The sequence below is a fragment of the Cydia amplana genome, chromosome 8, assembly GCF_948474715.1.
Source record: "Cydia amplana chromosome 8, ilCydAmpl1.1, whole genome shotgun sequence".
NCBI lineage: Eukaryota > Metazoa > Arthropoda > Insecta > Lepidoptera > Tortricidae > Cydia > Cydia amplana.
Genome location: NC_086076.1, coordinates 7,061,764 through 7,087,314, shown reverse-complemented (window position 1 = coordinate 7,087,314; position 25,551 = coordinate 7,061,764). Strand labels below are relative to the sequence as shown.

Genomic DNA, 25,551 nt, shown 5'->3' with positions numbered 1-25,551 from the left:
ATTGCGATCGCAACTTTGGCTGGAAGAGATTTCAGAATTTCATCTCATTAGAATGTATTAACATCTATTTTGTAACGATTACCAATGCTTCGGCATTAGCGTTTTCATAACATAAGTTACACACAGCTATGACGTTAGGAGCGCATAGCGATATACGCTACGGTCGGTTCAGTACCTACAAACATTGCGTCGGAACGAGCATATGATTTAATCATAACACAAACGTTTATTTGCCGGCTTAATATAGGTATGTCTGCGCTAAAGACGTCTTTGTAACTGAAATTTACTCATCGCTAGCCAACATCAAAATGTCATTCAAGTGTAATAATAGTTCACTGTCTACTAATATGATCCCAATTTTTTTATTGCAATCAAATCATTAGGTAATTTTATCTCTGTCAGATTAATACAAACGGCAGTATAACTATGTCTACTTTCCCCTTTTCTCATTGACGTGTCCGCTTTCGGCCCCTTGACAATTTGGCTAACTACAGTTGAACCACTAAATTCAATTGAAGGGATGTTTACAAAAACAACATAACTGACTACACTGGTTGACACCTGAAACGATTAACAATGTTCTTAAAAAAGCGTCAACCGCTCTAAGCAGTTATGTTATTTTTGTAAACATCCCTTCAATTAAACCGCAACATGAGTGTTCAAACACGCAAGTAAATGTTGTCGTCTCATAACTGTATCTAGAAAGGTTCAAATTTCGTCAGCCAACTAGCGCGGCACGAGAACGCTTTCGTTTACACAAGTGACCAGTGCGGGTTCATACATGTCCTACTCGCGTTTAGTAGAGGCAAAGAAAATAGAGTGTATAGAGAGTTACTGTCATGGTAAATTATGTAGGCTATGTAGCCACAGTAAATTTACTGCCATCTTTCGACAACAGATTAAAACTGTTAGAACGCCATTTCACTTTGACCCTTATTCTTTCACTGATGTGTTTTATTAAATATTGAAATTAACGCCATCTACCCGACAGTAGGCCAAAGGTTATGGCGCCATCTCAAAAATATTGCACCATACCTTTGGCCTACTGTCGAGTAGATGGCGTTAATTTCAATATTTTACAAATTAACACATAAGGCCCACTTGCACCATTCCACTAACCCGGGGTTAAGCGATTAAACCGTTAACCCAGTGTCAAATTGTACTGGTAAGCATGGTAACTCCAGGTTTAACCGGTTAACCCCGGGTTACTAAATGGTGCAAGTGGCCCTAACAGTGAAAGAATAAGGGTCCAAAGTCAAATGTGGCTCCGTATTTTGACAATCCGCCTCTATTTAAAAATTCTCTTTGATAGAGTATGAACTCGCACTAAACACTAATGAACGTGTAATAGTACATTATTGTCGAGGTTCGGAAGTAGCTACTTGCAGGCTGAGGATTCGGCTTTAAACGGACGACCTTGGGAGTCCGTTTAATTGAATCCGAAGCCACCAAGTAGCCTTCCAGCCGAGTCATATATAGTGCTTTTCTCAAAAATGGCGCAAGAAATAGAAATATTTTACAGAAGCAACGTTCTAATTTTCACAGAGAAAAGTAAAACCATTAAAAAGATTTGCTTGCCGCCTTTAAAATAAAATAGAAGTGTATTTTTCTGCTGAAAATACGCCAACGTATTTGAGACACCTAAATAGTCGCGGTACCAACATTATAATAATAATAAGTGCTGATCATCTGTTTGCCTGTTTAATGGACCTATGCCTTCATTTGATATGGCCATTTAAAGTTTTAAAAAGTTTGGAACTCGTTTAATAATGGAATTTGTATGCAACATTGCAGTCCCGAAATCGAGACTGCAATGTTTTTAACTTTTTAATTTTTAGAATGACCATAAACTACACACTTCGCGACCTATTTTTTAACCGGCAACGTCGGCTTTGCCTTCCATTTTTGAGAAAAGGTGGCTTAGTAATCGTCGCCGCGCGAGATGACCTCCTTGCAGGTGGGGCGAAGCAGGATGGTGTGCTCGAACTGCGCGGTGTAGCTGCCCTTGTTGTCGCAGAGCGGCGGGTAGGCGTCCACCACGCCCTTGTCGCAGAGGTCCTTGAGCGCCATGGCGTAGCGCGACGCGCCCGCGCGCTCCAGCCAGCGCTTGCAGAACGCGAGCGTGCTGAAGTTCTTGTTGATCAGGTTCAGAAGTTGTTTCGACGATTGTAACCTGGAATTCAAAATTCTGATGAAGTATAGGTACGAGTGATTTGACAAGTTTTTGATATTTTTCAACCGTAATGTGATGCAATAGGAAGCGTGCATACACTGTAGTGTAGACGGCAGAACAGAAGCCCCCTTCATAGGCGTGAAGCATTATGTCACTAGATGGCATACACAACACGCATGGTTTCTATGCCAGTATGCCATACGCGTAATGGTACGGAGCCGTGCGAAGTCCGACTCGCACTTGGCCGCTTTTTAGCGTTGCGGTAGTTCCGTGACAGTAAGTATAGCACCATCTACTTTTAACTCTCTTAACCCTTAAATACATGATTTTTTCGTTTTGCCCGAAATTAATATATATATCACATAATTGTTTGCCGTTTCTAGGAAAAATAGTAAAAAAACTATATATCATCGATTTTCACTGGGAAATCAGTGTTAAAAGTTGCATAGTCTAAATCATATTTTTGGAAATATAAAGCTATTAGTAAGGGGTATAGGAAAAATCTTAACTGCCAACAGAAAGGTACACTATTTGTGATGTTCCTATGATAAAATTTGTAAATATAAAATAATTACAAACCCCGAAAAATCTGCCCAAAATCACATACTAAAAATCATCAACTTCCAGGTTTTTCCAAGTTTTCCGACATTTCGTCTATAAACAAATGTAACTTTTATAAATTAAAATACTGCGTAAATTTATGTAATAATTCGGAAAATTTATTAGTTTTACTATTGAAATAATATACAAGAACAAATAGAATTTGTTTAATAATGCATAACATTTGATGTTTATGTTGTGTGTATAAATGCATCACTATGCATTTAAGGGTTAAAGCTGTCGCTAGATGACTACTGTTATTTACGTATGGTATGGAATCGCTACGTTATGCTAGACTTTTTTACACAGCATAATCACATGAAGGTGTGTTAACAAATTTAATGTTACATTCAATTAAAACTGCAGCAGCCTCGCTCAAAAGTTTAAGCATGCCTGTCAATTGTCATATTAGGTCTATCTTGAAATAAGAATACTTAAAAAATAAAACCAACACAATAATAACAGCATAGGTAGCATAGGATCCACAGCGCAGGTTTCGCCATCATACAGAAAGCTCATCCACCTCAGGCTTCGTCAAATTAAAATGCATTTTGTCACATATGTCATCCGCAACACGCATCGTCAAATTATAAAGGAAATTATTATATTATTATTATATTATATTGTTTTTCTACTCCAGCACTTAAATGTGTCAAAATTAGCTTAGTCTTAAATGCTAGCAGTCATCTTATGAGTATAATACAACTGCTTTATTTTTTTTAAAGATACAAGTTCCGATCATCTTGATTGAAAGAGGTATGTTTTCATTTACAATAATAACTCTTTTTTTTTTTAAATAATAACTCAATTTTTTTAAAATAATAACTCTTTTTTTTTTAATAATAACTCTTTGTTTTTAATAATAACTTTTTTTTTTTTTTTGCTGCAGCTGTCATAGAAAAAGTAATGTATGCAACAGCTCATAATTGGTTCTTAAAATTCTCGGGTCTTTTTTTACAAAACTCGACTACGTCTCGTTTTGTAACTTCGACCCTTGAATTTTAAGAACCCTTATTATATCACTGTTGCATAAACTACTATTAATACACTAGCAGCTGAAAGCTGATGCGTGTATATCACTGCACTTTTTTTTTAACGATTAATGTTCATTTTTTGTTGTTTTAAGTGTTTGTCAAGTCTGTTTTTAAAACTGTTCACTGAAGGAGCACATATCACTGTTTCTGGTAACTCATTCCACTCACGTACGACGCGGTTCGATAGAAAGTGCTTCCTAGGATTGCTTGTACTGGGAACTCGAATAATCTTTGAGCTGTGGCCTCTTAAACGATGATTATTGCTCATAACAAACAGGTCCTTTAGTTCAGGTAAGTCATAATAATCATGTATGATCTTGAATGTTTCAATGAGGTCACCACGCTGTCTTCTTCGCTCCAGGGTTGTCAAACCAAGATTGGCAAGCCTTTGGTCATATGGCTTATTACGTAATTCAATTAGAATTAATAATAATTGAGTGTAACCATACCTTAGCGGAACGAACTGCTGGTCGAAGTTCTTCATATAGTGCGAGCAGTCCATGTCGTCGTGCACCTGACCGCGGCCCGTGGAGCCGAAGGTCTCGATCGCGTAGAACTCGTTCTCCTCCATGCGGGTCGTCTCGCCGCCTTTCACGATCGGCACCGTCTTACCGGCGTGGATCCCTGGTACAATCATAATTTTTATTTTATTTTTTTATTTTATTTGAAATATGTTTACATGACCTTACAGACAGATCCAATGCGCCATGAAACTTAACATTAACATATACCAAGCAGGTACATATAACTATTACGAATAACAATCAGTTTTAATGGTTTGTTTAACATGTTTTAATGGTTTTCATTTATCATCATCTTCCTCGCGTTGTCCCGGCATTTTGCCACGGCTCATGGGAGCCTTGGGTCCGCTTGGCAACTAATCCCAGTAATTGGCGTGGGCACTAGTTTTTACGAAAGCGTCTGCCATCTGACCTTCCAACCTGGAGGGTAAACTAGGCCTTGTTGGGATTAGTCCGGTTTCCTCACGATGTTTTCGTTCACCGAAAAGCGACCGGTGAATATCAAATGATATTTCGTACATAAAAGTTCCGAAAAACTTATTGGTACGAGCCGGGGTTAGAACTCGCGACCTCCGGATTGAAAGTCGCACGCTCTTACCGCTAGGCCACCAGAGCGCTTCTGTTTTGATTATCATCATGGTAATAAAATAACTCATGAAAACCAGTAGAGTACTTAATAAAAATGTAGGTATAAAGCCCAGCCATACAAACGAAACATCCAAAATTTGCCACTGAAATTTGAACCTTAATTGTAGGAAATAGAGTTGATTTTGCGTTGTTGAAAATTGAACGAAACAAAGCCAAAGCGACTCTGTTCCAATTGAACATGGTTTAAATTACATCGAACTGAATAGGTACTATAGGTAGGACCTTGGGCCTTAGGAGGCTATAAGGAAACAAAAGGGAACAAAATAATCAACATTACTTACTATATGGTCCGATTGAATGTCCGTTCAGATTACGGATAGGCTTCACTTGATATACGGTGCCATCCAATTCCACTTCATGCGACTCCATGACCTGTAAAAATGTTACTGGTTATTATTGTACTATTTGTACCATCGCTTTTTAAATAAGGGTCAGCCAGACTAGCATAGGAGTGGCGCGACAGTATCTCGCCCGCGAGATAGACTACCCGTCCCTCTTTAATTAATACAGCAGTTACAAAAAGGCGGGCGAAACTCCCTTTACTATAGTTCGTTTTTTTTTAGCATTAGAAAGAACTTGAAAGAAGGTAAGCGATTTTGACATGTCCTTTAATTGAAAAGCACTTTTTAAAAATCAATAACTATTACTTATGAAAGCAGAAGACTATAAAAAATCGTATTAGATTCATAATTGTTACATATTTACCGTAACTTATTTTTAAAATGTGTTTTTCAATTAAAAGACACATCAAGATTGTTTACCTTATTTCTAATGCTAAAAAAAACGAAGTATAGCGAGTTGCGCGGGTTGAAGTCCAGAAGGAATGTTAAGAGTATCATACCTCTTGCACTGCAGCGCCCACATCACACAGCCTGACATCTACCCCCGATGCCTTAATGCCAGCCTCAGTCGCCTCCTGCACTCCCTTCACCAGCGGGTCATAGCGCGTGTTGAAGTCCAGAGGGAATGTTAACAGTATCATACCTCTTGCACTGCAGCGCCCACATCACACAGCCTGACATCTACCCCCGATGCCTTAATGCCAGCCTCAGTCGCCTCCTGCACTCCCTTCACCAGCGGGTCATAGCGCGTGTTGAAGTCCAGAGGGAATGTTAACAGTATCATACCTCTTGCACTGCAGCGCCCACATCACACAGCCTGACATCTACCCCCGATGCCTTAATGCCAGCCTCAGTCGCCTCCTGCACTCCCTTCACCAGCGGGTCATAGCGCGGGTTGAAGTCCAGAGGGAATGTTAAGAGTATCATACCTCTTGCACTGCAGCGCCCACATCACACAGCCTGACATCTACCCCCGATGCCTTAATGCCAGCCTCAGTCGCCTCCTGCACTCCCTTCACCAGCGGGTCATAGCGCGGGTTGAAGTGCAGAGTGAAGGCGCAGTCAATGATGCGTCCGTTGATATGCGTGCCGAAGTCAATCTTCACTACGTCATCGTATTCAAGCACTGTAGTATCACCTAGAGGAAAAATATGTTTTCAAATCATGTAGAGCTGGCATGCGCGAGTTTGAATACCGTCGACTTAAAGAACTAGAGGGATATCAGACGGGATTAGCTGAAAGCCCGCCCACTAGCGGCTATTATTACTTAGCAGACTGCTACTAGCGGTCCATCTATGGTGTCTCTCTCTGTCAGTGTCAAGCACCCCATTTCTACTGCTAGTACAAGATGAACAGACCCATCATTTTCTTGGCAGTCTATGTATAGTATGTTAATAAAATCAACATTTGTAACAATTCATCAATAAAATTAGACAGAACAAATCAATTCCAAAATCAACACTTTAAAATTTTACATCAAAAATACATTAAAATTAACTATAAACTAAATAAAAACTAAACTCAGCAAGGCCACAACTCAGTCAAAGAACTCGTCCCGCGCCCTTCCAGGCGCAAAGGTGCCCATCACGCTCGCCGCATTGCCACGCTGAACTGCGATCGACAGCCTCTGCATCAGGAAAGACCCGGAACGAGGGTCATGACCTCTCTCATGTTAATAAAATAGCTTATTCAACTAATAGGATATACAACATGCGACTTTTCAGCCTGTAGAACTGTAGATTTTTTGTAGACCAATCAAAAGTTAAAGTTTTGGATTAAAACATTATTAAAGAAAATTAGACATATATTTACCAGTGTTGGGTGTGTAATGCGCGGCGCAGTGGTTGCGACTGCAGCCTGTGGGGAAAGCCAGCCCCGCTTTGAGCCCGTCTTCACCAATGAGACGCCGGGCTGTGGATTCCAGCTCCTCGCATATTTGGATCATTGTCATGCCCGGCTTTATCCAGTCGCGCATGTACTGTCGTGTCTGGAATTATATACAAAACCTCATTTGCATGTCCAAAAGTTTTTTAATAGTTATTTATTTCACCACACCAATGCGAGGATAATACTAACTGTAAAACATTTGAAATCAAATCCAAATGAATGCAATGAAATATTTATTATTCAAAACCTAAAAGTCAATTCCACTAGGCAACAGTAAGGAAACTACTCAAAATTTGCAAATTATTTGGCCACTCTTATGGATAATGTTTAAGTTTCTCATGAGTTATTGAAGAATAAAAGGGAAATGATAGTTACCTGTCTGTGGGCTTCAGCGGCATGTCTGATCTCCTGGTATATGTCTTGGTGCATCCTATCCAAGGCTCTTTTTTCCTCACTGGAGAACCGCTCCTTGGCAGTCCTGTCATCAATGCCTTCAGCATGTCCATGCTCCATTATTTGACCCTCAGGGAAGTTGCCTATGTTTAAACATTAGTTATTCTACTGAATAGAGATCTATTAATAAATTATGTAGGTTAACCTGCTGGTTCAGCGTCTAATATAAAGGCCAACACTATGTAAAGTTATCAAAAACTAGTTTTGGGGGAGGGTAACCTAATAACTAATGGGCGGATGACGGATGCAATATGCATGTCTTATTTAAACCAATTTTAATTACCTATGTATATTGTTTGACATGATTTTGACGTATATTGCGGATGGGCGGATGCCCATTACTAATAACTCTAATAAGTTTATCATCCATAACACAAGCAAAAGTAGTTCTGGACAGATATTCTACTTGAGTTAATATGTGTACTTAACAAGAGGCTCATGCTGATTAAGAAACTATTCTTACACATTTAAAATATACTAGTATCTTTTGCTTTGATAGGTCAGCTGCTAGAGGGCAGTTGCTTTAGTATCTTCAGGCTTATTTTAGAATGAAGCATAATTTTATTGTGCTAATATGAGAAGGGCAGCTTGCTTTTCTTCTTACTTTATGAATGGAACTAGGTATAATAACACAAAAATCTAAAGAAAAGTGTAATTTTTCACTTACTGTTTTAAATGAGGTATCATTGGCAGCTGTTCAAACACGATGCTATTGGTTTGAAATCCGCAATGTACCTATTAATTTGTTTCTTTGAACTTATGTACAACTTAACATTTGATGTTTATTTACCACTGGTTTTCCATTAGGCTTAGCACAGAAGCTTAGGTAGGAGGAGGATAAATGTATGCCCTCCTATAAAAAAATATAATAATATGACTCACCCTGCGGGTACAACTCAGCTATAGGTATAGTGGGTGGATTGGTCTGTTCCTTTGCTGCTCCTTTGCCTCCCTTACTCTTGTTTTTCTTTTTCTTCTTTTTTTCTTCACCCTCAAGTGTGGCATCTTCCACAGACAGTGATTTAACTTTTTCGGTTGCATTAGTGACTTCATTATTATCACCAGTTACTTCAGAATCTGGTAATGGAAAATACAAGCTTATATTAAATAACTTCAATTAATTAATTCACAACATAAATAAAAACATTCAAAACATAAATAAAGTTATGGCATAATCATTCAATTTGTTTGTTCCAACTAGACTGGATCGTACTTGGCAAGCCTTTGTCATCGTTTTTTTATATATTTATCGTATGACAAGGAATGTTAGAGGTTATACAGATATGAGCGTCCATTTACCTGGGATAAATGTACTGCCATTGTACTTATCATTCTTATTACACTATTATTAGCCGAATACGATAATATTTATAACCTAACCTGGCTTCTTCTTCTTTTTTTTCTTTTTCTTCTTCTTGGCGGGATCCTTGGTATCTTCCTCTACGTCGTCTAGTTCATCCTCTTGGCCATTTTCGACTAAGTCTTTTTTCAAATCTTCCTCTTTCTGAATTGAAGCCATGTTTAATACTTTAACAGAAATAACTGATAATTGATAAGTCCCATGCAACTGCCCGCAAAAGTCAAGTCAATCTCATTTACGTGATTTACTTTACGTCACATTCGACAAGTTTTAATTGAGCTAAAAATTGCAAACATTCGTCTTGGTTTTATAATTCATTTAATATTGAGCCTTTTAGTATACAAAATAAGATTGTTTTTTACTTTGAATGTCTCACGATGAAAAACTATTGATAATAAAAAGAAACTAGCGTAATACGCCGTTGCAAACAATGCCATTTGTTCCGAGGTCTGTGGAGCCCTTTCAATTACGGTGCGGTAGTCTGTTACGTATAGCCTGTCAATCAAATCTTGTCAGTAAAAAAGGCGCGAAATTCAAATTTTATATGGGTCGATATCCCTCCGCGCCTACATTTTTCAAATATTCCGCCTTTTTCTACTGACAAGATCTGCTTGACCAGCTAAAGTAAAGCTAGCTGGCGCATGAATTTAGTATTTTAACTGGATCAGGCATGAGGGCTGGGAAATGCGCGTGTTTTGCGCCTTTGTCCCTCACGGACACACGCGTATTGGCAATGTGCGAAGTCGGTGGAGGGGGAAGTGGCGCTGATCGTCACAAACACAAGTAATCTTACTTATGGAATGTCCGATCGAATGTCTAACTAATTTTACTCCATAAGATTTAACTTTAACGTAGAAAGTCCGACAAAATGAGGGCAGCACCAGTCGTGCACGTAGCGAATACCACATCTATTAGGATCCTACCATCTATGAGCTGGCGCAAGATGGGGAAGTATAGCTGGTCAAGCAGACCTTGTCAGTAGAAAACGGCGGCAAATTTGAAAAATGTAGGCGCGAAGGGATATCGTCCCATAGAAAATTTGAATTTCGCGCCTTTTTCGACAAGATTTGCTTGACCATCTATAGAAAAAGGCGCGAAAGTCAAATTTTCGATGGAAAAATTTACCCGTCCCGCTTAGATTTTTTAAAGGAGGGTGGGCAAATTGGCCTAATGACCAATAAGGACAAGCTATATGTCACTGGATAGCTTATTCTAAGTTCTAATACTTCTACTATGGCAGATAGTCCCAAATCTTTGTGTGAAAAATGTTATCACCGCAAAAAGTAGTGTGAGTTTAAACGTGACTGTATAGTTTTTTCGATACTAAGTTTCTGTGTCGCAGATCATTAAGGTTTTGTTATTGTGGATGATTTGGTGTCACGATATTTTAGTTTTTTATTCGTTTTCTTATGTTTTTTTGTGTCATATTTGTTTTTTTTAAACAGAGATTTGACAAGTCTCGTCCTACAAAAAAATTGAGTATATAAAAAAACCTTTCCAATGGTATGTCGCTTATTCTTATTGGTTCATAGGCCAGTGTCCATACAAATCTGCCCATCCTCCTTTGCGAGATTTCTACTGACGGAAATGGCTTGATAGACTATGTCTCTTTTTCGCTCTAACTTATGTGTGCGGCACACCGTGACACGTAGTGGTTATATTCTCTTTGACCTAGACTAGACCTTGGTGCGGTGCGGTAGTCTGTTATGCCTATTATGTTGAGAAATCAAGAATGATTGTGATGATTTGCCACTTGAACATTCGGCAAAATTGAATTATGTGATCAGAGATAATTTAGAGAATCATTATTGTTATATAAAATTTTAAGTGGAGAGGCTTTTCATCATTAAACTTTCATATTATATTTTATTAAAATATTAAAATCCTGTATCCGTTATTTGATTTTACATATTATGATATTATTCATATTATATTCCTTGTTTGAGGCGCACTATTACGAAAAATAAAATTGTTTTTTACCCTTGACCCTTGCTAATTGTTTCATTTGACCGGATATAAACAAGTGATTTGACTAGCGATAAATGAAGTTGAAAAAGAAACCATAAAGAAACGCAACGCACACGCACGCACGCGGGCGTTTATATTTCACGTCAGCGGTCAGCGTCATTTTTATTTGAATTTTATAAATTATAACCGTCTAAATTTGTTATATCTACTTACAGGTAGGTACATTATAATGTTTAATTTATATTATGTGTAACTGTAAATTTCCTTCGTTCTATTCTCCTATAAAGATAATTTGATTGTGGCCATTGTGGAGAGTTTTAATTAAGTAGTTAACCAGTAACCGTTTTTTACAAGAGCGCCGAGCGACACGAAAACCAAACAGCCATGACCGAAGCCCGTCGCAGTGACTATAATAAACCTAGACGACATAACTGAAGAAAATGGAGATTAAGGTAAGTTTTAGATCTATGTTGTAATAAGTTAAGTTATATGTCTCATCTCTACACGATGGCTCAGCGCGGCACCAGCGAGATGGTCATGCTATGGTTATGACTCATTGACTCCTCTACACGATGGCCCATCGCTGGACCAGCGAGATATGGCCATGCCATCGTTGAGAGCACGTACTATGGAATGGGCTAACGTGTAGATGCGTCCCTATATGTGCACCATCGCTGGCCCACTACTTTTGATGTGCGGACAAAAAACCGACCCCGTGGCCATCCCATCGCTATCCCGCCGCGCCATGCCATAAGCCATCCGACACCACTATCCTCTACACGCTGCGCTGGCCCATCTTAGTGGGCCAGTATGATGGGCAATCGTGTAGAGGAGCCAAATAGATTGTACGGACAGTTGTATTGTACCTAGGGTTGCCGACTATTTTTTGGTGGAATATAGTATTTTCCAGAATAAGGCATGAAAAATATAGTACAAGTATATTTAAAAAAAAATTATAGTAGTTTTAGATAAAATACTAAACATAAGTGTAATATACGTTTAATCGGAAATATAGTATTTTAGCGTACTATATATTTTCCAAAAGTATATAGTACAGAGAGCCAAAATATAGTACAATCAATACTATATAATATAGTACGGTTGGCAACCCTAATTGTACCCTTAGTTTTAACGTAAAGTGTCATTCTATGGAACTTCCTAACTATGTAAACAAACCGCCATATTAAAATTGTTTCCGAATGTCAAACAAGTGACTTTTGTTTACATAGTTAGCAAGTTCCATAGAATGACACTTTATGTTGTTGCATTTCCTCAGATTAATTATATGCACGGATGTAGAGATTTAAATATATATAAAATGTGTCCATCCCTTACTATATATATATATATACTAAACTATAAAGTTTTCATTACTCTATACATATATATTAAGTTAATATCTCAATGTATGCTCTTTATCTATTAACCCCTTCAAAATGTTAAAGACCTTTCAGAGGTAATTTTCCTTTGTCTACCGACCCGACCTTAACGCTCTTGGACTGTACCTACTGGACAGACCCACATAGGTTACTTTGCATATCGTGACATTTAATCTCTTATTCACAACGACATGACATAATTCACATAATACTCGTGTTGATAATAATTCAATACCTACAGGGGGCGTAGCCAAACTTATGAAAATTATCATGTGACGTGACTAATTGACTATTCGTTTGGTCTGCCCAAACTGCTGTTAATTTGCCATTATTGAAAATTAGGATCTTTGAACAATTTTACGGTTTAGACTCACTTGTTTTAATTAATTAATTTAATTTATTATTAATTTGTTTTAATTGTTCAATGTTAGCATGTCTCACAACAGTTTAAATTCGATAAATTAGGATCTGTTAACAGAAATGGAAAACCGAAATATATTGTACCAATACCAACGCCCGCTTATGGTGCTCCCACACTGGGCTGTTATAATAACGTTATACCTATTACCTACCTATAACAGTCAGTGTGGAACCTCCTGAGCACTTTTTAGGGTTCCGTAGCCAAATGGCAAAAAACGGAACCCTTATAGATTCGTCATGTCTGTCTGTCTGTCTGTCCGTCTGTCCGTCTGTCTGTCCGTCCGTATGTCACAGCCACTTTTCTCCGAAACTATAAGAACTATACTGTTGAAACTTGGTAAGTAGATGTATTCTGTGAACCGCATTAAGATTTTCACACAAAAATAGAAAAAAAAAAACAATAAATTTTTGGGGTTCCCCATACTTCGAACTGCAACTCAAAATTTTTTTTTTCATCAAACCCATACGTGTGGGGTATCTATGGATAGGTCTTCAAAAATGATATTGAGGTTTCTAATATCATTTTTTTCTAAACTGAATAGTTTGCGCGAGAGACACTTCCAAAGTGGTAAAATGTGTGTCACCCCCCCCCCCCTGTAAGTTCTAAAATAAGAGAATGATAAAACTAAAAAAAATATATGATGTGCATTATCATGTAAACTTCCACCGAAAATTGGTTTGAACGAGATCTAGTAAGTAGTTTTTTTTATACGTCATAAATCGCCTAAATACGGAACCCTTCATGGGCGAGTCCGACTCGCACTTGGCCGCTTTTTTTTTTCTCATAGCTTCGGTAGGGTACGGTGACAGCGGTCATATTAATACCTACATATTTTGCGTTTTAAGGTAATATATTGTGGAGATGACAGCTGTCGCTGTACCCACCACACCAGGCTATGTGAAGAACACTAGAATAATTAAGCACTACACGCGTTTTGTTCGATACGCCCCTATAGGTACTCGATTACGACGAATTAACCCAACCTAAATAGAGGGCAGACTAGGCATTACAAACATAATTAATTAATGTAATTATAAATAATTACATTAATTACCTAGGGGCTTACCTAAGATCAAAAACTATTACCGTGTCTTCTTCGTCAGTGGGATAAAAATAATTTGAATACCTATCCCTCAAAATCAAAATACAGTTTCTAAGACTACTTAAGAATAATAATTGCTTACTGATAATCAGTCTCTATTAAGAGCCACTCTGAAACTTTCAAACTTATAACGTTATTATTTTTACCTACTGTTTCGTCGAAGGTCATTAAAACAAAATTACCGGACGAAATAACGAAGTATTTTCCCGTTTTTATTGTTTCCACCCAAAATATTACCTCGCGGAATAAAATACAGCTATGTTAATCCAAAACGTCATAAGTGTTTAATAGCGCTTTAAGTTATACGACTATTTGGTTTAACAGACGCTGAATAGGCGGACTCTGTGGTTATTTATAGCTGCCAGACGCGCACTTAGTCTATTTTCTCATATGGGGCAAGAGGTAACACTACCCCTTGCGGAGATAAGCTGCACTATTATTTGATGGCGTAGGTATATTATATCCTTTAATATCTTTTATAATGCTACCTTAACGTTGTAGGAAGTACAAAAAATTAATTAAATTCAGATATCAATATGACTAACCAATCAAATTCAAACTCGACCAGCTCTGTGCGTCTTTATTATTATTACACATTCAAAATTTCAAATATACTCTGGCACAGTCACTTTGTCAGTAGAAAAAGCCGGGAAATTTAAAAAATGTAGGCGCGAAAAGTTGATTTCCCATAGAAAATTTTGGGTGTGTTTCAGTATACCTATAGATATTATTAAATTGTACAACGGGACTTAATCGCGTATCTAAGTTTTAAGATTTAACTCCGACGTTTCGAGGACGGCGTTGTCCCCGCGGTCTCGGAGAAGATATGTGTAAAAATCGTGAAAGTTTAAATCAGTGTAACCTATAGATAGGTAAGTTAAGTAATCAATAGCTAAGTTGCATCATTTAATTATTTTGTTTGTAAAATAAAATCCGAAATTACGAAAACTAATTACCTAATACCTACCTATGCATTTGCCTTTGCCACTTCGTTTCCTTAAACATACTTCGTTTATTTAGCCAAACGCCAATGTCAATTGAAAATAATAAGACATTTTTTTCCACTTCGTTAAGATAAACTACAGAATACAAATAAGTAAAAATATAATATGGTTATGACCTAGTATTTAAAATTAAAGAAAAAATAAAACCGGTCAAGTGCGAGTCGGACTCGCGCACGGAGGGTTCCGCACCATCAACAAAAAATAGAGCAAAAAAAATCGTGTTTGTTTGATTAAAGACTTCGCTGTCCGTCCGTCCGTCCGTCTGTCACCAGGCTGTATCTCACGAACCACAATAGCTATACAGTTGAAATTTTCACAAGTGATGTATCTCTGATGCCGCTATAATAACAAATACTAAAATTAAAATAAAATAAATATTTAAGGGGGGCTCCCATACAACAAACACGATTTTTTTGTTCTATTTTTTGTTGATGGTGCGGAACCCTCCGTGCGCGAGTCCGACTCGCACTTGGCCGGTTTTTCCAGACAATCGAGGCTGATTGACACATGACTAGTCGTTATGTAAAGTTTAGAGACGAAATCGGGTCCAAATAAAATAAAACTTCGTAAATGATGGGGTCGTGGGTCGTGGGGTTTGTAATCGATGAGAAGGGCTATACCTACAATGCATAAATATATATGTACCTAGTACCTACATAAAGGTATACCAACCCATTTGTTTCACCTAGTTATTAAAGCTACTGCCGTAAGCCGTAAAGCTTTTGCTAGAGTAAGCATATTAACTTTCTTAATAAAATGGAAGAAGCGAGAAACATCGCATTGCTGTAGCTAAGTCAAAGAATCATCGTTATAGTAAGTTTATTTCTAAATACATGGCTGCTGCTCGACGCAACGTTGGCGCAACTGTGCGCAGAGCAGAGACGCCATTTTCTATAGCTCTGACTGTCGCCAACGCTCAAAAGACGCTAGTGAGTGGTGGCCCTAAAAATGAATGAAGTTATGGACCCCTTGAGACTCGAGTCCGACATAAAAATTAAGGAAACTTGTACTACTTATACGTTTTCAATGATTACCTATAAGTACACAAAAATTAGTCTCTATTAATAATAAAGTTTCACAACTAGCTCCCGCTGAAAGTAAACGGAGGCAAGGCAATTCTAGTTTAGAAACTCGTATACTAATTAATTTCAGCTCTCCTAATATTCTCTGACATGTATGTTTATTTAGGCCTAAGGCCACTTGGGCCTAAGTAAATAAACATACAATGGTGCAAGTGCACCGTGTTAATCCGTTAACCCAGTGTCTAATTGTACTGGTAACCATGGTAACTCCAGGTTTAACCTGTCAACCCCGGGCTAGTGGAATGGTGCAAGTGGCGCTAACTAGTACATAGTAAAGCATAACTATATGTGTTGCAGAACACTTTCCGTAAACTCTCATGTTCAGAAATTACCTACAGATATGGTTATCTGATGTAAATATATAAAATCGTAATAAAATCTTTAGTAACTCGAGCACACCTCTATAAAAGAAAATAGTATTTACAGACCATAAAACTTCAAAATAGAGGTAAATAACGGACGGTCTTATCAGTAGAGAACGATGTTTTTCAAAATGCCTTTAATTAACAATTGCAATACCTAAATTTACCTAATTACAATAATTTTTGTGTTGGCATGCTCTTGGCCTATTTTTTTAACTGAAGTGTACTCCAAGTAATAAAATATCCGATCAAAAACATTACATGTAAAAAGGTGCAAGTCTCGCAACGCTTTTACTACAAAAAAGTTTTGAGATGTAATGTGAAACCAAGTCGGTTATTTTAATCAGTGCCAGGGGGTGTTAAAACCGTATCAATAAGATATCTTTAATTTGTAATATGTATAATGACTTGGCCATCGCACGGCTGCATAATGTCAAAAGGATCATCGTCACCTATTAAAAATAATTCTAATTGAACATAACACTAGCGCTAATAGCAGTTTGAGCATTACACATATTTACGAGTACGGTACGAGTAAAGCATTATGTGCACCTTTTTACATGTAATGTTTTTGATCGGATCTCATCTCTTTTTGTAGGCAGTCTTTCTTTTCGGGTACTCATACCCATACTATGTATACACATATCATAACTAAACATATCTTCATTCATACTCACATCGTACATCGTAGTGTACCTTTACTTTACCTACTATTTGTAGGAACTGCAACAGTAACTTTGTAATATCATATATTTATATGGGATTACAAACTTACTCATGCAGTTCTTAGATCTTTAAAACGTGACTGATATTGCAATATTTTTAGGTTTTCCCTTTATGTGGCCATTAAACCCTAACTCTGTACCAAATTTCAGCTCTCTGAGTTTATGGGAAGTACTAGTTCTATTCTGATGATCATGAGTGAGTGAGTGTCATAAATGCGAAACTTTGCTTTCGCTTAACTTCGGAACTAAATGACCTACAGACTTGAAATTTTGGATTTTAAGTTGTGATTATAGCTTACTGGATGACGAAAATTTCTGCGTTCTGGTCTTAAGCAGAGGTTCTCAAATAGGGGCCTGAAAATGCGGCGAAATGGTTCCAGTAAAGGATGGTACGGCAGTGTTTGCTTCGCGCTCGACTTGGCGGGGGCACTGCCGTGCCCCCAGATAAATAACCCAATATGTGAACAACACTTTAAACACATTGTCTATCCAAAGGTTTGGGATTTTTTAAAGCTATACAGACAGTCTTGATGTTTGGGGCGCAATCAACGATCGCGTGATAAAAACGCTGCGACTATGTTTACAAACCTACTGGGTATAGCTGTGTCGGGGTTTACGTAGCAGTGATACCTCCGATAGGTGTTTTCAGGCCTGGGTTAGCGCCGCGACGTTGCCAGTCGCTAGTCGCCAGTCGCGATCTGCCTTCCCGTCCGCCTACACGCTCGGACGCCAGTTTGGCGCGTGCTACGAAAGCCTACGACGTCGTAGCAAACCCATAATATTTCATACTCTTAAGTTAAATTCAAACTACTGATTTTAGACAACTTTTAAACAGTGACTTTCAGTTTGTTAGTGTGAAGTTATAGTGTTAACCAAATTATCAAGTTAACCGTGGTGCGGTGTTTGTGTTAATAGCCTAAGTAAACGGCAAGATTAGGCACTTTGAAGTGAAACGTGTGACGATGAAAATGTTTTAGTTAAACTGGATTAAAACTAAGGAATTGCTTTCTGTGTTAGCTTAGGTGAGTCTATTTTAACATTTAACTACAGGTTAAGTAAACAGGTAGTTTCTATAGGAAAATACGACTATTTTGAAAATATATAGGTATTGAAAATTTTGAGCATTCGTTTAGAATACAGCACAATTAAATTAACTATTTTATTGTGTAGCCAACGAAAATACTAAGTTTCAAAAACCTTAAAAAACCAACATAGGACTACATTACCGGGGCTTTAATCGTTAAAATCAACCTAAGTATGTATTTGGAAAGAAAATTTGCAAAATAATATTTATGAACAAATATTACACTTAATGTCGTGTCCGCATAAGGCAACGTCTTATTTTTGTTAAAAGTTCGTCTACAAAAACAAGTGATAGCATACGCTGATGAATATAGGTACTCAATGTAAAAAAACAACGGGTTGCACTCCGGGAGTGCCGACAGAAGTGAAAACTCAATGACTAGTCCAAAATGTCTGCAGCACTATGTTGACCCATCTTCCTTTCTATTGAAAAACTTTAGTTCCGAAATTGCTGGTCAGTGAGCTTGTTTAAAATTCGAAATTCAAATTTGTAGCGTATGTATTTAGAAAGAAAATTTGTTAAATAATATTTATGAACAAATATTACACTTAATGCCGTGTCCGCATAAGGCAACGTCTTATTTTTGTTAAAAGTTCGTCTACAAAAACAAGTGATAACATACGCCGATGAATAGGTAGGTACTCAATGTAAAAAAACAACGGGTTGCACTCCGGGAGTGCCGACAGAAGTGAAAACGCAATGACTAGTCCATAATGTCTGCAGCACTAAATATAATTGACCCATCTTCCTTTCTATTGAAAAACTTTAGTTCCGACATTGCTGGTCAGTGAGCTTGTTTAAAATTCGAAATTCAAATTTGTAGCGTTAATTGTTTAAAATTCGAATAGAAATTGTAAAGTTATCTTGCAGACCTCGCATCTAAATATAAATGGTCATGATATTTTGAGTTTTATTCACCAGTACTAGAGTTCACTTTTATTGGCGGTTTCACCAAGATGTAGCTTTATTGAATTATATTTTAGTGATATAAAGTTAGAATGTAACTGTGAGATCCTCGTATTTCAGCCCGTACAAGATTAGAACATTGAGCTTTATTGCTTAATATAAAAGTCCAGTTTTAAATAATTGACTTGATTATGATACGTTATGACTAAAGTTCTTTGGTGAATAAAAACGAAACAGCAGGCTCAGGCATACATTTTCGCCGCGCAGTAGAAAGAGAGGGTTACAGTTACGCCTTACGCCTTACGCTGTCTCGAGTTTATCATTTTTTCCCCATCTCAAAAAGTGCACAGCGCCGCTAAAGAAGTTTTCACTTCTCATGCTCAAAAAGTGCACCTTTATGTCGTGCGTAGACGACATAAAATCGCATTTTATGCTCTAGCTAGAGCATAAAAGTAAAATTTTCTTCTAAGACTAAGGTAATCGGTCTCAACAGCCAAACAGGTAAAACATATTGCACAATTTTACTGAGCAATAAAACTGCGTAGATGACAAAACTTATTATATTATTTTATTTTTGCTACAATTTATTAGAAATCCGTATTTTCTGTCATTAAATTTAGCAAATCACATAAAATAGGAGTCGATTATCGTTCAAAAATGCTCCGAAATGTTTGACTTGGCAGAAAACCAAGCGTCTGAAACTCTTGACCACATGTTAAAAATTAAAAAAAAAAAAATAGTTGGCGGGAATTGGTTATGTATTATGTTCTTTCGCTTTACGACAATTTCGTGGTGTAAATTGCCGTGAAAAATATAATTTTATTTTCCTCGCAATCGAAGTGAAAAGCAGAGTGTACAACAAGGGCATAAATGTCAATTTTTACCCTCGTCTACTATTTTGCCTCCTCCTCGTATACAAAAAATTGCCTCGGGTAAAAATGGGTCACTTTATGCCCTTGTTGTACAATCTACTATTTCACTTCAAATAAATGTAGCTGGCTACATTTAATTATGCAGAAACAGTTTAGCACTGCCCTACTTGAGCTCAGCCTGGGGCTTGTAAAACGCTGCATGAAAAATTATAGACCAACCCTAACTACATTATCGTTTAAATTATGAAGCGCCATAAGGCTGACCCTTAGGTGACACAATAAAACACATTACCGGCACAGATTTGCGTAAATTATGCTAAGCTTATCCGCATTTTAAAATATACCGTAGATATTATACCGAGCTATAACATCTTATACCAAAATGTATATTATAGATTCGTGTATGGACTCTGTCAAATAGCAGGTACGTACAATATATCGTAAGATGCCAAGGCATCTTACGATACCCATATCTTGCCCGTCACAGACGGAGCGATAATATATCTTATAGCAAGTATAAGATATATTATCGCTCCGTCTGTGACGGGCTTTATATTTCAAATATTTACTTTGTACCTATTGATACATCCATGGCAGCCATGGTATCCACTATACGTGCTGTTTCCACTTCTAGTCTATTATTATTCTACATGCATGTCAAGTTTCATGCTTTCTTCCAGTTGAGAGTACTTAGAGCTAAAAAAAGCGGCCAAGTGCGAGTCGGACTCGCCCATGAAGGGTTCCGTATTTAGGCGATTTATGACGTATTAAAAAAAAACTACTTACTAGATCTCGTTCAAACCAATTTTCGGTGGAAGTTTACATGGTAATGTACATCATATATTTTTTTTAATTTTATCATTCTCTTATTTTAGAAGTTACAGGGGGGGGGGACACACATTTTACCACTTTGGAAGTGTCTCTCGCGCAAACTATTCAGTTTAGAAAAAAATGATATTAGAAACCTCAATATCATTTTTGAAGACCTATCCATAGATACCCCACACGTATGGGTTTGATGAAAAAAAAATTTTTGAGTTTCAGTTCGAAGTATGGGGAACCCCAAAAAATTATTGTTTTTTTTTCTATTTTTGTGTGAAAATCTTAATGCGGTTCACAGAATACATCTACTTACCAAGTTTCAACAGTATAGTTCTTATAGTTTCGGAGAAAAGTGGCTGTGACATACGGACGGACAGACAGACGGACAGACGGACAGACGGATAGACAGACAGACAGACAGACAGACATGACGAATCTATAAGGGTTCCGTTTTTTGCCATTTGGCTACGGAACCCTAAAAACTGGAGTAATAAGAAATATTTATATTGGGGTGCACGATTTTTATAAGTACTGCGGGCTCAGCACGGTTCCATTTTTATCGACTATCACTATGCCCGTCACTTTCGCACTTACATACTTGTTAGAACGTGACAGGCATGGTGACAAACGATAAAAATGCGACCGTGCTACTAGGGCTGAGGATGTTTAATTTTGGGAAAAAAAATTAGATGGTAAAAGAGGTATTATAAATTATTTATCCAAAACGTTAACTATTATGATTAAAATGTGTTTTCAAAAATATGAAGGTCTGATCAGAATCTTTATACCTTATTCATTCATAATAATTGAAGGGATGTTTACAAAAACAACATAACTGACTACACTGGTTGACACCTAAAACAATTAACAATGTTCTTAAAAAAGTGTCAACCGCTCTAAGCAGTTATGTTGTTTTTGTATATAAACATCCCTTCAATTATACCTATGTGAAAACCATCCTTCATCTGTTACATTCAGTCCTTCATTTATTCATTCGTATTTTTGGGTACAAATAATGTTCTGTTTCAGTATTTTTGTAAACATGTTCAGCTTAATTACCGATGAAACGAGTAGGTATTTGAGTTTATTCGAGTCATTTCAACATGCGTGTGGCACTAATTTGTTTATTTAGACGGGTTACATGTCCAATCCAGAACCACGTTAAGTCCAGCCAGCCTATTATGGATAGCTTTATCCATCTTTATCCACGTGATAAAATAACTGTCACTGTTTAACACCGTGGGAAAGAAAGTGACGGACACCGTTTTATCACGCTGTCACGTAGACAAGAACGACCATCATATCCGTACAGAAGTGTAACTATGGGACACTAAAATAGGCTTGCATAAATAATACCTATCAAAGTCGTATTGTACGTGTTCCGATCCAGAATCACGTATTTACCTACATCTTAAAAGCCACAGTATGCCTGTACGTAATTATAACAATGTTGTCGGAGTTCCTTCCTCTAGTTAAAACTAGTCACGTTGAAATGTATTTACATAACAATCATTGTAATACCTACTTTCCTCTGCAGATAATCGATGAAATAATATTTATCTATTATCTCGTCAAGTCGTCTCTCGTATTCGTATCCCTTACACAATATAATGAAAAGAACCGGTATAAAAGCCTATTGCGACGTTTTTCAGTTTGGAACATCATGCATAGAAAAGGAGAATAAAAAAAAATGAAATTTCTTATACTTCCGTAATTACTTCCACACATTTAGAGCCGTAGTGAACCATACTAGTAACGAAATAAGGTTGACTTTTGTTTAATTTTTTTTATGCAATTAGTGAGTTTTGGTTGTCACCTGACGATATACTTCAACGTAATATTTCACGAATAAAATAGTAATTAATGGTTTTTCCATATATTCAGTACAGTACACGGCTCGTCGCGACTTGACTTCACCATGCACGGTCATTTATCATACCTACAGCGTTTTGAGTGCCTTCGGCGAAGCTTTTTATTTTAAAGCAATATGGGGCTTACTCATCAAAAACAGGCTCGATTGAGATTATGAAAATGACACTAGCCTAGTCTATTGTAATCTTGAGATTCGTCTTAACGAATGCACCTTAGTGTAGTAGGTTCAACCAGCAGAGTTTTTGAAAAATCGTAGAGCTTTTTTAGATTATAATACGTTTGCCAAAAATTAATTACCAATTTTGAGGCCTTTCTCTCTTAACGTCACCGATTCGAAACCTGCAGATTACTAGACTTACTTTCTATAGAAAAAAAACAAGGACAGTCTAAAATGCACCTTAAACGTTTTGTAACAATTATTGCACAAAAGCTAAAAATATATAAATTGCTTCTAAAAATACGCCATTTTATTTTTGATCCAACTCATCGATTTTTTTCCTTTTTTAATTAAATCTTACAAAAAATAAAAATTCTAAAACATATCTGCGATCCCGGGCAGTCCGCGCACGCACAGCAGCCATCTCACTCACGCCTACACTCAGTAGGAGTTCGAGAAGAACCTGAACACACAGAGCCTTAATAACTATCCGTGATTGAAGTCCATACTTACACTGGTTGACTTGAAGCGAGGTATTAGTGATGCTTATGTAATAAACCTATTCACAATATAGGTAAGACATTCTTGTATCTATTGTAAATCAAGATATAGGTACACCTTTCTGAATAGCGATGCGTCTAATACCAATAAACTATTCGGAACTGCGAGTATTGACTATCCATTTACTAATGAATTGACTTTATGTTTAGAAATTTAGGAATAGCTGTCGTTGCTTGTATAATATGTATACCTACATTCATATGTAGGTAGGTACATATAATACAATTTGAGGATATTGAGGAAATGGTTACGTAAGGATTTATTATACACATATATCACAACAGAAATCGAGCAAGCTACTTTTACACATGAACTTGGTAACTTCGAATTCATGGTTGGGAGGCCAAGAAAGACAATGTCACAATGAAATTATTCTTAAAATTACTATCTTTCATGTCAATCTAATATCCCATTTTTGTATTAGATTTTTGACAATGTATGTGTTAAGAAAATCGTTTAATATATACAGTAGATATAAAATAAATAATTAATTAATTAGACGTTTGATATTAAGTACGCAGCCAGAAAGCTTGGGAAGCGTTGTTGGTAATTAGAAAAATCACTTTCTACTACTAAAATACTAACAAAAAGCAAGATACCTTATACCTTGGTACATAAGTTGGTATGCGTTGCAGTAGCGTAAGTGGTGCCACCAAAGTATGAAGCCATTCTGGTTTAGTTTAGAGATATGTGTACATTACCGATTACAGACCGAAAATTACAGAGACAATATTGATTTACATCGCTATTCTATTCTGTTGCTGAATGCTAGAAATTCCGCTTGCGATTATCATATCATTATGTTTGCACATGTATTAGCTACGCCTAATAATCATAAAGTTAGGTGTAGGTTTAGGGCACATTGGAATATGATATCGGGGTCATCTCGCTAATATTTGGAGCAATCTGACTGGGAAACTATCTATTCTATTTCAACCTTATAGAAAGCAACAGCCATAATAATAATATCACTACCCCTACCTACCTACTCTACGTACGGCTTAACTGAGACGGTCTATGAGGAACTTGCTCGGTGAGTTTTTAACTAGAAAATAGTGAGGTACAACTAGGGAACTAATCAAATTATGATATTATTGAATTGTGTTTTTTTTTGTACCTAATCACACTACTTTATCTATCTAATACCTTTAAACGAGCAATTCTTGTATAAGTACTTATTTACTTATATATATATTTCGGGGATCTCGCAAACGGCTCTAACGATTTCGATGAAATTTGCTATATGGGGGTTTTCGGGGGCGAAAAATCGATCTAGTTAGGTCTCATCTCTGGGAAAACGCGCGTTTTCAAGTTTTTATTATGTTTTCGCTCGGTCTCACAGATATTATAAATTATAAGCTTCTCAGGCGTCTTCATCTTACGCGTCATTAGCTCAAGGTTTAATCGAATAATTTGATTTGTCGCTGGGTTCGAATCCGGCCTCTGTCACTATATTTTAGTTTATAGAAAATAGTTTACTGACCGTAACACACATCAGTCGCACAAACCGTGAACCACACCGATGTGCTTCTCACGAACCGTCTACGTCTCGTGTCTGTACCATTACCATGAGTTTACAGTGACGATGCTCGCTAGCGACTGCGTAAATAATTTCTATGGAGAATAGTACAGCGCCGTCGGCGGTCACTGATAGAACTAAAAATCGGCAGTATGAGTTCAACGCTAGCGATTACTTTTCGATAGGTATTTTACCTAGCTCGCTAGCGAGTAACGTTTGTAGCTGTTGCCTATAGAAATTGGTACCATGAGTCACATTTTTGACATACGCTATCGAGCAATACGTTATCGACTGTAGTAATCTATTTCACTGGCATATTGGAGCGTGAAGACTTATTAGAATTCGTGTTATAGTATTTTTTCTTATCATTATTTATGTAAATAATGTCAGCAAGGCATTATTTGGCATGGGATATGTTAGCGAAAGCTGCATATGAAGACGAACGACGTGAACAAGGACAATATCAAGCCGATATGAGAAAAATATTAAGAAACCCACTTCAACACATAAGTGAGAATAATTTTATTAAAGAATATAGGCTTAGCAAGGAAGCTTTTGAGGATTTGTGTGATTTGTTAATAAATCATGCTGATTTGAAATCCACTCAAAGAGTGTCAGTGGAATCAAAGTTAAGTATAAATTCTATAAAAGTGTTAAGTACTTATACATTTTATTTGACATTTATGAGTGTTATTTTG

At 37.0% G+C, this 25,551-nt stretch overlaps 1 protein-coding gene across 1 annotated transcript; it reads right to left on the bottom strand.

The window, feature by feature from the left end:
* Positions 1-1,916: 1,916 nt before the first annotated feature.
* LOC134650027 (methionine aminopeptidase 2) lies at positions 1,917-9,224 on the bottom strand. The gene is made up of 8 exons (XM_063504848.1): positions 9,038-9,224; positions 8,540-8,734; positions 7,580-7,740; positions 7,130-7,304; positions 6,247-6,455; positions 5,258-5,348; positions 4,257-4,431; positions 1,917-2,173 (listed from the first exon to the last, which is right to left on the bottom strand). Exons 1-8 carry the CDS (start codon positions 9,174-9,176, stop codon positions 1,921-1,923), a joined length of 1,398 nt encoding a protein of 465 aa, XP_063360918.1. The 5' UTR covers positions 9,177-9,224; the 3' UTR covers positions 1,917-1,920.
* Between the last annotated feature and the right edge of the window lie 16,327 nt (positions 9,225-25,551).

Excerpts from the sequence above, each read along its gene's own strand:
- LOC134650027 (XM_063504848.1), bottom strand. The coding sequence starts at position 9,176 with ATGGCTTCAATTCAGAAAGAGGAAGATTTGAAAAAAGACTTAGTCGAA. Across the intron at positions 6,456-7,129 it reads GCATTACACACCCAACACTG|GTGATACTACAGTGCTTGAA; the intron begins GTAAATATATGT and ends TTTTTCCTCTAG. Across the intron at positions 5,349-6,246 it reads TGGGCGCTGCAGTGCAAGAG|GTCATGGAGTCGCATGAAGT; the intron begins GTATGATACTCT and ends ACATTTTTACAG.